Source organism: Aptenodytes forsteri, unplaced genomic scaffold (assembly GCF_000699145.1).
Source record: "Aptenodytes forsteri isolate BGI_AS27 unplaced genomic scaffold, ASM69914v1 Scaffold47, whole genome shotgun sequence".
Taxonomy (NCBI): Eukaryota; Metazoa; Chordata; class Aves; order Sphenisciformes; family Spheniscidae; genus Aptenodytes; species Aptenodytes forsteri.
Window position 1 is genome coordinate 2413919 of NW_008794731.1, and position 11081 is coordinate 2424999.

The window sequence follows — 11081 nt, forward strand, 5'->3', positions numbered from 1 at the left end:
GGTTTCCTTCCCAGACAGTCAACTACTGCCAAAAACGCTTTATTCTGAGCACAGGAGCGGAGACACTTGCCGCTCCTGTCCCGCTGAGGGCACAGCACGCTGTCCCCCCACACTGCCCTGACCCAGTAAGGAGCTCCAAGCCTCTGGGAACACCCAGCCCCCTTCAGCTCGAGGGAGAGTCACGGTTCTGTGTAAACCTGCAGTACCTCCACGTGAGTACCAGCCGACAAACAGTTGCACAGTCAGTTACACTACTACATGATCAACAATCCAGTATTCCCAAGTGACAATATACATAACTCCCCAGCACCAGGAATCCACTCTTCCAGATACCAAGTGCTACTTCACACCTGCTGCTGAGAACAGTGAGACCAGCAGCACCAAAGAATCCATTTGGTTACTCAGAACAAACAAATTATAGCTGGTTTATTTCAAGTGAGCTTTGGTTCCATGTTAAAACAGCATGATTTATCTTCTTCAGGGTTCAGAAAAGGAGTCTGACTTTAAGCTTAGACTATAGCAGCCTTTGAGAGACCCAGAAAGAAGAACCATGTAAGTTAGTCTGCACTTAAAAAAAAAAACCAAAACACAAACAAAAAAGACACCCTGAAGAAGGTACCCCTGAACACATTCCCTCTTCCAAAGAATATTCCAGCTGACATTTGCTGGTCCAAAATAAGTCCAGAATATAAGCAGTAGTACATGAAGTTCTGTCGCTTGAGCTGAGACAGTAAACAATATGAACCATTTTCCCACATTAGTGCAGCAGTTGGTTGCTTTCTTTCTATATACAGTTTCATCCTCTCAGGAGAGATGTTAGAACCTATTCAGAAAAAAAGGTAGAATTAGATTTGGTATCATGGGGATCTTCTCCCAGGAAAAAGAAAAGCAGCAAAGTTCACACCCATGTATCAACTGAAATGCTTAGCTAGAGACTTGGCCCAAAGAAGCAGCTCTTGCTGTCTCAGACAGAAGGCTAGCCCAAGAAATCAACAGAACAATCAACGTGTTAAAACCGCTCATATTTCCTTCTACCACTTCGAAGGACAGATCAGATACAATAAGGAACAATTCTTGAGATATCCATGAGACTGGAGAGCAAGAGGTTGCACAGACAGTTCAGGCAAGGAATAAGAGACAAACCTGGCTCAGAGACACTATTTATTCTTGCTAAAAAACTTGCCTCTGAAGTTACACTCTGCCAGTACCAGCTCTGTGAGTGGTTTGGTTTCGCCTTGCTGCTCCGCTACCCCTTCCACCTCGAAATCCACCACGAAAGCTGCGGCCGCGAAGGAACCGTCCAGACACTCCAAATGTCTCTGTATTGAGCTTCCTTTCTTCAGCCCACGTGGTACGCCTAGAACTGAACAAGACTGCATTCAGATGCAATATAAACGTTAAATAGTCGCCAACTCTAGCTAGGAAGCTTCAAGCACCCTATTTCGTTGAACTGAACTGCAACAAGAACAAGCTGCATTTAGCTAGGAAGCTTCAAGCACCCTATTTCATTGAACTGAACTGCAACAAGAACAAGCTGCAGCGTACACATGCTCACTAACTCAGTTCCTCTGCTAAGCATGGATTTGGAAGTGACAGCTGTTGGCTTTTGTAAGCTACTTTCATACCAGAAAACTAAAGATGGGCCTAGAAAAGGGTTGAACACAGTCTCACTAGCATTTCAAACCCTATCTTGTTTTTTTGAAAAATACAAACTCTTGACTCAGTGAAGCCTCTCCAGAAACCCGGGAAGCCCTGTCACAACGGAGGTTCAGCAGACTGCTACGGAGGTAGCTCCACAGCACCAGTGCGTTTCTTCCTTAGCAGAGCCTGCCTAGCCCTGAATGCCGTACAGCGAGCACTCGGAAGCAAGCTTTGCTGAAGGGAAGCAGAGACATTACCAAGGGAATTTCACATACTGACACTAAAGGGGTGTCTAACTCCACCAAGCAGTTGATAACATCAGTGTCAGCAGCAAAAGACGAAGCTTTCTCTTAATATTCCCAACATTTAATATAATGCATTTCCAGACAGACCTGACCTCCCCTCTGCCCAAACTCCAGGCTTAGCTTGCTCCTGTCTGCAAGTTGCACCACCTTCAGCACAGCATGACCCCGATGCCGTCTCCCACAAACGAGATAAGAAATTTGTTTAAAATCAATGGGTTCAAAGTCAGTGCTGGGAAACAGAACTGGAAATTCCTGTATCATAGTTTAGGCAAGCGTATCAGTATCTGCCTAAATCCTTGCTTTTTGTTTGATTCCACTGCATGAAGCTTGGTTAATATCACCCATGAGCCATCAAGTGTATGACAATACTCCCTTCTAAAGACGGCTTTGCTGACTTTCTTGCATTCTAAGATTTTTAAAGAATTAAACCATGTGACATAGATTATGTCTAGAATTCTATGCCTAAAATTGCATTAAAAAAGCAAGCTTTTGGAAAACACTCACCTAGATTTCAGTTCTGAAGAAATGTTGTCAAAGAAAGACTTGGATTTATCATAATAGCAGTTGGGTCCCAGAAGGTCCTCCTCTGCATTACCGTCATTGTTTTGAGTTGCCACTCCAGGGTCCCCTTTTTCTTCCCCCGTCTCTGCTTTGTCATCTGAAGATAATAAAACGTATTACACTTCCTTGATGCATACTGAAGAGCCATCTGTTCTCTTGCTCCCTCAAACAAGATTTGAGATGCTGCCACATGTAATCATGCAGTTTCTCAGAACGAGTTTGTCTATGCAGTGTTTACTACTAGCTCAGTGATTCACATTTAATGAAGTCACAAACCTTTAAAGTTTAGTTTCTTCTTGAATTCTTTATCAAGTTCCTCTCTGTTGAATTGTGCATTTGCACTTTCAAAGTCAAAGTCACCTTCAAACTTTATTGTATTTTCCTTCACAGTAGTTGGTCTGTTTTGTCCTCTAGAACGGTTTCTGGTTCTCCTGTTTCCTGAAAGCAGGAGAGTTTAAACACTTGGTAACGCACAGGGAGGTTAAATGACTTGCTCAAGACCAGAGCAAACCAAGGTTAGAACTCAGGAGTTGCTGGCTTCTAGTCCTGTAGTTAGGCCACACCTCTTTGAAAGTAATTTCTGAACTTGGCTGTAGAAGACACATTACAGCAATACTTTAACTTTCTGCAAAACATCCCTGGATGTCAGTCTTACCATTAAGACAGAGCATACCCAACTTTCCCTCCAGTGTGAGGAGAGGAAATCAGAACAACTACTATCCCAAGAAAAGCTGAGGGAAGCAGGGAAAACTATCTTTGCTGTCTGCTATTCATCTGCAAGCATGGTACAGTCTACAAACCTGTCATGATAGCAAAGAGGAGCAGGTCACTGGTTTCAGAAAATCCACCCAAGACTCATCTACCCACAAAAGCAGCTTGTATTTGTATAGCTTCTGGTTTCCAACTGAGAAGCTATCAACTCCTTTTTGGAAAAGCTGTAACCCCTTCTACAGTGCTGCCTTCAGGCAAATTAATTTGAAGACCCGAGAGTCTGAACTTTTGTTTCCTGCCTTTTCTCATTTTGCTTGGGCAGAAATATCTGTTTGAATTTAATTTCACTTTCTTTTGACCTGTGCTTAAACTGCAGTCTTGAGATAAAAGCTCTGCTCTATGGAAGTGAGGGATCCATAGTTCCTCTTAGTTCCAAGAGCTCTGGAAATTCTTAAACAGGCTGCCCTTCCCAGTAAAAATACTTCAGGTTTCAGAGAAATCTAGTTGCTGCTGCCAACTCATAGTATCAATTTATGTAACATACCTTCAAGTTTCTAGGAAAGACAGTAGAATTCTGACCCTGGAATGTTCTGAACTTCTGTGACCCCAGAACCTATTTTGTTAGGGATGCATCTCTGGCTGCCCAAAGCCTTATCAAGCTTTATCTTGCTCTCAATCTTCTGTCTGATAATCCTTCACTGAAATTAACAGTATTTGCCTTTATAGGCTAACGCGACTGTGTAGTGTCAGGTTAACCTACCTGATCTTCTCCTTTGAGGCCTTCTGTTTTCATCATTCACCTGTCCTTGGGTTTGCACAGGTGCTGCCTGAACTGTATCTACTGAACAAGAAGGATAAACTTAATAAAGGAGCACAAGAACAAAACTGAAACAGTTTAGTCTTGCTATGCACCTTTGAAGGATGCTTCAAAACAGCACTTTAAAGATGAAGTGGTGCACACATACCATTTGCCTTACTGCTGCCCTGTGGAACCTGCCGTCCGTTGCGCTGAACCCCTGGAGTTACTTTCACTGGGGGTGGCTTTTGTGAATTCATGTTGTCAACTGGGCCAGTCTGAACAGCCTGCTCTACCATGGGGCTTTTGCGGACTGGGTGAACAGAAGGAAAGCCAGCACCTGGAAAAATCCCAATGATTAAGTGCCTCTCAGAAAACATGCCAATGCTATTCAAACCCTACCCACTTCTATGGAGAAACCGTTTTGTCAAGAATTACTCAGCGCCTTGAGTGTTTATCGTTACATGCTATGTTTAAGTGGCATATACACTAGGTAAGGCACTACTGCCATACAAGTCGCGGCTCTCAAATTCAGAGGCTTAAAATCAGGAAATCTACCCATTTATTTCTTAAACCAAAGTTAGACACACATTAGGTAAGCAAGCCAGGTCAGTCTCTTAGACAGTTTATACCAAAATCTAATTCAAGGTGTATCCTTGGTTATGCAGGATTTTACTTTACACGATACTTTAAATCTGAAGCAAAAATCCACCATTTTGAAACTGCTCAAGAAAGCTTCCCCACTTCATCAAAAAAGTTTTGCAGCAAAAGCTTAACCACCTCAACTTATCCCATTTTGTAAGCCATTTTTAGAAGTCCTTCAACTTCATTGCTTATTGTTAGCTTTCAGACAAAGAAAACCTGAAACCAGACCAGGATCTCAAAGTTACCCTTTTAAATTCCTTCTTGGTCAAGGCCAAAGTGTTACCAAGACTTCTGTTGCTCTTCCATCCAGGCTTATTTATTCACACTACAAAACATGTAAATACTTTTCATGGTTTGGTATACCTTACACCAATTATATTAAAAAGTGACAGTCTTCAGTACTCAGAAGAAACACTGCATTCTAGATTTAATTAGAAGTTTTGGAGTACTACAGGTTTATGTAGTTATGCATAAGAACTGCTTGGAAGCAAACTTTGAACATACTTTAAGAGCAAGAAAAGTGGAAAGCTGAAGAGTACACACAAACCAAGCCACTGACACTTCTCCACATGAGATATACCCAGTAGGTAACATCATGCAGGTTCCCAGTTAATGTTCACCTGGAAAACTTGCAAGGAAGACAGACATATCCTAAGAATTATTCAGTAGGACAAAGCTGCTGTGCAAGTTTAACATGAGAAAGTTTCAAAGCTTAGCCAGAATATTGAGAAAGTACGTACAGATAGATGGCCAAAACCAGAGAGTAAGTAAAAACAGTTTCATGCCAACACAAGCACACATGCTTAAGTTAAAAACAGATGAAACTAATTACCATGTTTAAATGCAGGCTGCACCTGGTCTCTCTGCTCTGAGGATGGTCAGTCTAGTATCGCTACTCAACCTCCTTTAAAAGTTTTTACACATAGAAGCAAGCACCCAGAACTATGTTATCTCAGCTTATCACAACTCAGAAATTGCTTACTGTTAGTCATGCTCTGCTAATTGGGAGTCTTGACAAGGTACTATGCCCCATCATGCATGAAATCTATCCTGATATTTCCTCATTTATAGCAATACTCCTGAATTTTCTATTAAGCTATGTCTCTAACAGCAAGGCCACCCACAATTTAAGCAGTGTGCTTGTCTTTCCAGGAAAGACTAATTAATTCCTTGCCCAGTCTCTAAGGTGACACATGTTCCTGGACAGGATGCAGCACATCAACATCCCTAAACCTCAGCCCTTTCCTGATACTTACACAAGAGGATCCGCTGTCCTGTACTTTTTTTCTCCTGTCTCTCTAATTGAGACTTCTAGGACAGGAGGAATACTTCATGTAATGAAAGGCAAAAATAGCTGAGAACAAACTAGTTCTACTAGCATTACCCATATAAGTACTATCATTCTAGGAGGGGTTAACAAGAACAGCGTGTTTGCAAGTGCCATGCAGTTCTTCCAAATATTTGGAGTCCTCAAACTGCTGTTACCCTTGGAAGAGAGCTGATGGGGCTCTGAAGACATGTCAGGCTCTGAAACAGGTTGTGGAGACGGAGAAGAACTAGGGCTGGAAGCAGCTGCTGATGCTGGAGGGCTTACCAATTTCTCTAAAGAGATAGAGGGAAGAAGAGAAAGCAAAGATATATGGATAAGATACAAGGTAGTGAAACACCTGAAGGACTTGGAAAGAGATACAAGAATCTCTAGAACAGCATTAGAGCAGCTTATTTACAGTCCATTCTGGGAATACAAGTTCTTTTTACATGTGATGTATAGGTAAGGTATGTTAGGTTAGAAATGAGCTGGCCTCAACTGTTAGCTATTCACATTACTTTCAGAAAGAAACTTTAGCTGTTTAGTTTGTTTCCTATGTCTGTCTGTGTCTAAGTGAAACGCAGGCCTCCTTGCAATAAGATCATTGCACAAAGTTGTTAACTACTCATTTACTGCTTGTTGCAGCCTGACACTTGGCAAGGAATTCAGTGTTAGTTACTGTTATTTGGTTTCACAGTAGCTGCATACAAGGACTGTACCTTTATTCTAGCAAGTAAAGTTTTTACTTACCTAAACCTAACGAAGCTGCATACTGCTGGCTAAGTAAAGAGCTGGCAGCAAGCTGGCTGTAAGGTGGCATACCTCTAAACGGGCTGTAAGGCACATGTGGCTGAAAGGATGATGTAGAGGCAGAGCCCAGTGAAGACTGTAACAAGACAAAGTACATTTCCATTTACAGTGTCCAGAAGTCAACTTGCTTTGGCAGTGATTCTCTACTTCACATACAGCATTACTAAAGCTTAAGTAAATACCGAGAAGGGTTAGTTTACCTCTTTATGATTTTCCTGCATTCTCAGCTAGGTAAACTAGCTCTGGCTTTTGTTGACTGAAGTCTTTAATGCTGCTGCTATTTTAAACATTACAACAAAATTCAGGATGCTTCAATCTGAAGATTCCTGGAGACACGTACCGGCCTTCATTTTTATAAGTTTATACCAAAATCAAGTCTTTCATCACCAACGTTTTATCATAGCTTCCAATCAACACTTCAGGCTAACTTACTTGGACAATGGCAGGATCTTGTGGCAGAGTATGTTGAGCTTTTGGAGGTTCACAGACAGTGATGTCTTTGATGTCACTTCCTCGAAAAATAATGTATTCATAGATTTCTTCCCTTGGAGGAGCAGGTCTGTCTGTGGGCCGGTCTTCAGTACCAAAGGATCGCACTTTAGCATTAGAAAGATTACTATTAGTCCAGTATTACCATTGCAGCATTGTGTAAGTTAAGACTTACGCAATTAAAAAGTACTTTTGTAATACTTGCCAAAAGTAACAAAAAAAAAAGGTTACCTCCAGAACTCTGAATCTCCTTATCGCACACATCTGTTCCCTCAAATGCATAAACTGTATAAACAGTTTTGTTTATATCAAGCTGTGAAGGTAAAGACCATAGACCAGCTGGAGTGAAGAATCCTACTCCAAAACTGAGGACTTCCCCACAGTGCTACAGTGCCATATTCCCCTTCCCTCCCCAGCCCCTGTCCTATGTAAGCATTCAGCTTGAGACAACTGCCACTGCAAGAGACCACAGGAGAGGCCCCTGAAGCAGCAGGGGAAAAAAAAATCTTAGAAGCCTTTAGAGCTCGAAGTTGCACCTTTGGTTTCATGTTTTTATTATACAGATAGAGGTAAAGTTTTATCAATGACAAGAGCTTCCTATTAAAATTCTCTCTACTCCATGCCACTGGTTTTATTATTAATATCCACTGACTACGAAGCAAGCTTTTAGTGATAAATCCAAAACCTCAGTGCCTACTGAGGCTTTACTGAGTCCCAGCTATTGGAACGCTTGAGCAGGTACTAACCAATGATGTTACACATTAGAGTGGAAAAAAAGCTGCAGTTGACTGTGTGGCAGCTACCAGTTACCAGGTAGAAGCATAAATTAATTTGAGCCATTAAAGAAGAGGAAGTCAGGCTCAGACTTACTGAATTGTTAGTGCAGGAAAATAGGTAGCATAGTTACATCACTGACATATGAAAGCTTGACATTTCAGCCACAAGTTACAGAAGCTCATCAAGTTTACTAGTCTAGTTGTTTTCTGTCTTTGCGAGGCTTTGCCAGTTCAGATAAGCACCAGCACATACTGGTTTGATGTATGCTTTCTGCCAACAGAAGAATTCTGTATTGGAGTTGCACCAATTGCTTCTAACAGGTTACCATAGAAGTACTCAACCTCTCCACCAGGACATGCCACGATTCCTGCAGTACCTTTACAAATTATGTCTTTAACAGACCTTTCACAAGCACCTGCCATGTCACCATCTATGGTCATGTGCCAGCCAGCTGCCATTCCCACTGCACAGCTGGAAAGATATAAGCAGACAGCCCTGTCACATGGATGATAGGGGACAGGGGGCACTACAGCTTCCCCAGAAAAAGAGCAGCAAAAAAGTGGATCCACTCAACCCCAGTGTCGAGCATCCCTGGTACACTATACTCTTACTAACTTACTAGGAGTGTTGACGGTTGTAGACAGGGCTACTCATCAAGAGTCCTGTTCTCGGAGATGAAAAGCTGTATCCAGGTGGTTCCCCCCACCAAGCAGCAGCTAGTGCTGCAAGCGGTCTTCACCTCTGTTCAACACGTATGTCAGCTCACAAGGAGCAGTAGCTCCGGATACAGCAGGTCAATGCCAAACTTTGTCCCTACCACGCTGATGCTGTTGAGCACCTCAGCTTACACCTAACTGGAAGGGAATCTTAACTGGTGCAAGGACAAGCTGTCAGTCACTTCCTTTGAATGACTATCTTCCATTAGTTCCTAGGGTATATAACCTCTCCAAGTTATTTTAGATCTCCAGCTGCTGTTTGATCATATTACAGCTGTAACCTAGTCAACTACAAGCAGATTATAAACTGAAAGCAATGCTTATGGCCTTTTAGATATGAACTGTACCACTGATATCCCCGTTCAAGATTAATTACAGCACACAGCTCATGGCAAGACATACTAAAGCTATCCAGGGACTACTGCAGAATCCCACAGCTAGCTTGGAAAGCACACCTTCTCTGAGCACCAGGATCAGCCTGTCAGCTTCCACATGGAGAAACATGTGACCTGCAAAGCCCAAAGCTGTCCAGGCAGCTTCGCAGCTGGCTGGTCCCAAGGTGGCTACAACTACCTGAAAGGAGGTTGTAGCGAGGTGGGGGTCAGTCTCTTCTCCCAAGTAACAAGCGATAGGACAAGAGGAAACAGCCTCAAGTTGCACCAGGGGAGGTTTAGATTGGATATTAGGAAAACTTTCTTCACCGAAAGGGTTGTCAAGCATTGGAACAGTCTGCCCAGGGAAGTGGTGGAGTCACCATCCCTGGAAGTATTTAAAAGACGTGTAGATGTGGTGCTCGGGGACATGGTTTAGTGGTGGACTTGGCAGTGCTAGGTTTATGGTTGGACTTGATGATCTTAAAGGTCTTTTCCAACCTAAACGATTCTATGATTCTAACTAAAAAGGTGGAAAACTATGTCCTTGTTGTAGACAAAACAGCAGCGAGGGCATTTGAAAGGGCTCTAGGAGTTGAGCATGCCTGCCCTTGCATTTGAAGTGTTTAATGGTTTCTGGCACATCACAAAGTACAGCTTTAAGTTTCTGCGGAGGTCCAAAGGGCTGTCTCCCATGAAGAGTTACAGTGACTATTGTTTACAGATGAACAGGAAATCAATCCCACACCATGCTGCAGCTAGTGTTTTACAATACAGTTTGTATTCATGTGTAGGGCTCTGTTGAGCTAGACTTCTGGAGGGTCAGGAAGCATAACAAGAGTGACTGGATGTCTGGAAAGCAGAGCTTACGTGGGTATTTCTTGCTCAAAAACTCTAGTTTCTTCAGACTTCTACAGAAGGGGGAGTAAGTTTCTGATGTTCACTGCTGACAGGATAGTAATGGGCTTAAACTTCCTTTTTTTGCAATTTAAGTTTAGCATCTAACAAGACAGACAACTTTCTTGCAGTGCTTAATTAAGCACATGGAATCTCCTTATCCAGTGTTTAAGACATTGTGCATATGTTGAGATTTAACAGGAACCAAATACAAATCAATTGAAGTTAGTCCGGCTTCGAGTAAGAGGCTGAACCAGATTTCTTCCTGAGGTCTTTTTCAACCTAAATTTTTCTTCGTATCACTCAGATGATAAAAGTCAAGAGAATAGCACTTGCATTACATACTGAAGTTGTCTGAGCCTTAAACAGTGGCATCTAGGGCTTAATAATAATTTACTAGCTATCTGGACAACTTCAACCACATGTCAGTAATTCATGGTTCTTCTAACCCTTGAGAGATCAAGTGTTTTAAACCACTGTCCCCCCAAAGCACAGGGTTGATATTGCTGTCACCAACTTCAACATTGTTGCTATGTTTATAATTATGACACTAATTTTGATATAAAGTCTCTAAATTTAAAAAACCCTCCCAGCTAAAATGAAAAGCAGGGTTTGTACTGTAAAGTTGATAGAGCAGCACTTTAAGTGGGGAAAAATGTATTCTCCGTCCATTGTAACAACTACTTCTTAGGCATTCCAGTTCATCAAAACTGAACACTAAGAGACCAATAAATACATGAACTGACAGAAATCTTATACAGAGCACGTACTTTCCCACACCATAAAGCACTTTAATCACATATGCCTTTGAAACACACCACATACAGTAAAGGAATTGCATCCTGCTTGCAACCTCTCTGTCGTGGTTTAACCCCAGCCGGCAACTGAGCCCCACCCAGCCGCTCGCTCACTCCCCCCCAGTGGGATGGGGGAGAGAATCAGAAGGGTAAAAGTGAGAAAACTCGTGGGTTGAGATAAAGACAGTTTAATAGGGAAAGCAAAAGCCGCGCACGCAAGCAAAGCAAAACAAGGGATTCATTCACTGCTTCCCAT

At 42.3% G+C, this 11081-nt stretch overlaps 1 protein-coding gene across 1 annotated transcript in view; it reads right to left on the minus strand.

Moving 5' to 3' along the window:
• Positions 1 to 408: 408 nt before the first annotated feature.
• The window catches only part of LSM14B (LSM family member 14B), a 13836-nt gene continuing 3163 nt past the window's right edge, over positions 409 to 11081 (minus strand). The window contains exons 3-11 of the mRNA XM_009273956.1: positions 7211 to 7394; positions 6719 to 6854; positions 6145 to 6261; positions 4184 to 4354; positions 3979 to 4056; positions 2784 to 2945; positions 2451 to 2604; positions 1184 to 1363; positions 409 to 823 (exon numbers count right to left, since the gene is read on the minus strand). Coding sequence (XP_009272231.1) covers positions 1192 to 1363; positions 2451 to 2604; positions 2784 to 2945; positions 3979 to 4056; positions 4184 to 4354; positions 6145 to 6261; positions 6719 to 6854; positions 7211 to 7394 — 1174 coding nt within the window. The 3' untranslated portion in view covers positions 409 to 823; positions 1184 to 1191. The remainder of the gene's footprint in view (positions 824 to 1183; positions 1364 to 2450; positions 2605 to 2783; positions 2946 to 3978; positions 4057 to 4183; positions 4355 to 6144; positions 6262 to 6718; positions 6855 to 7210; positions 7395 to 11081) is intronic.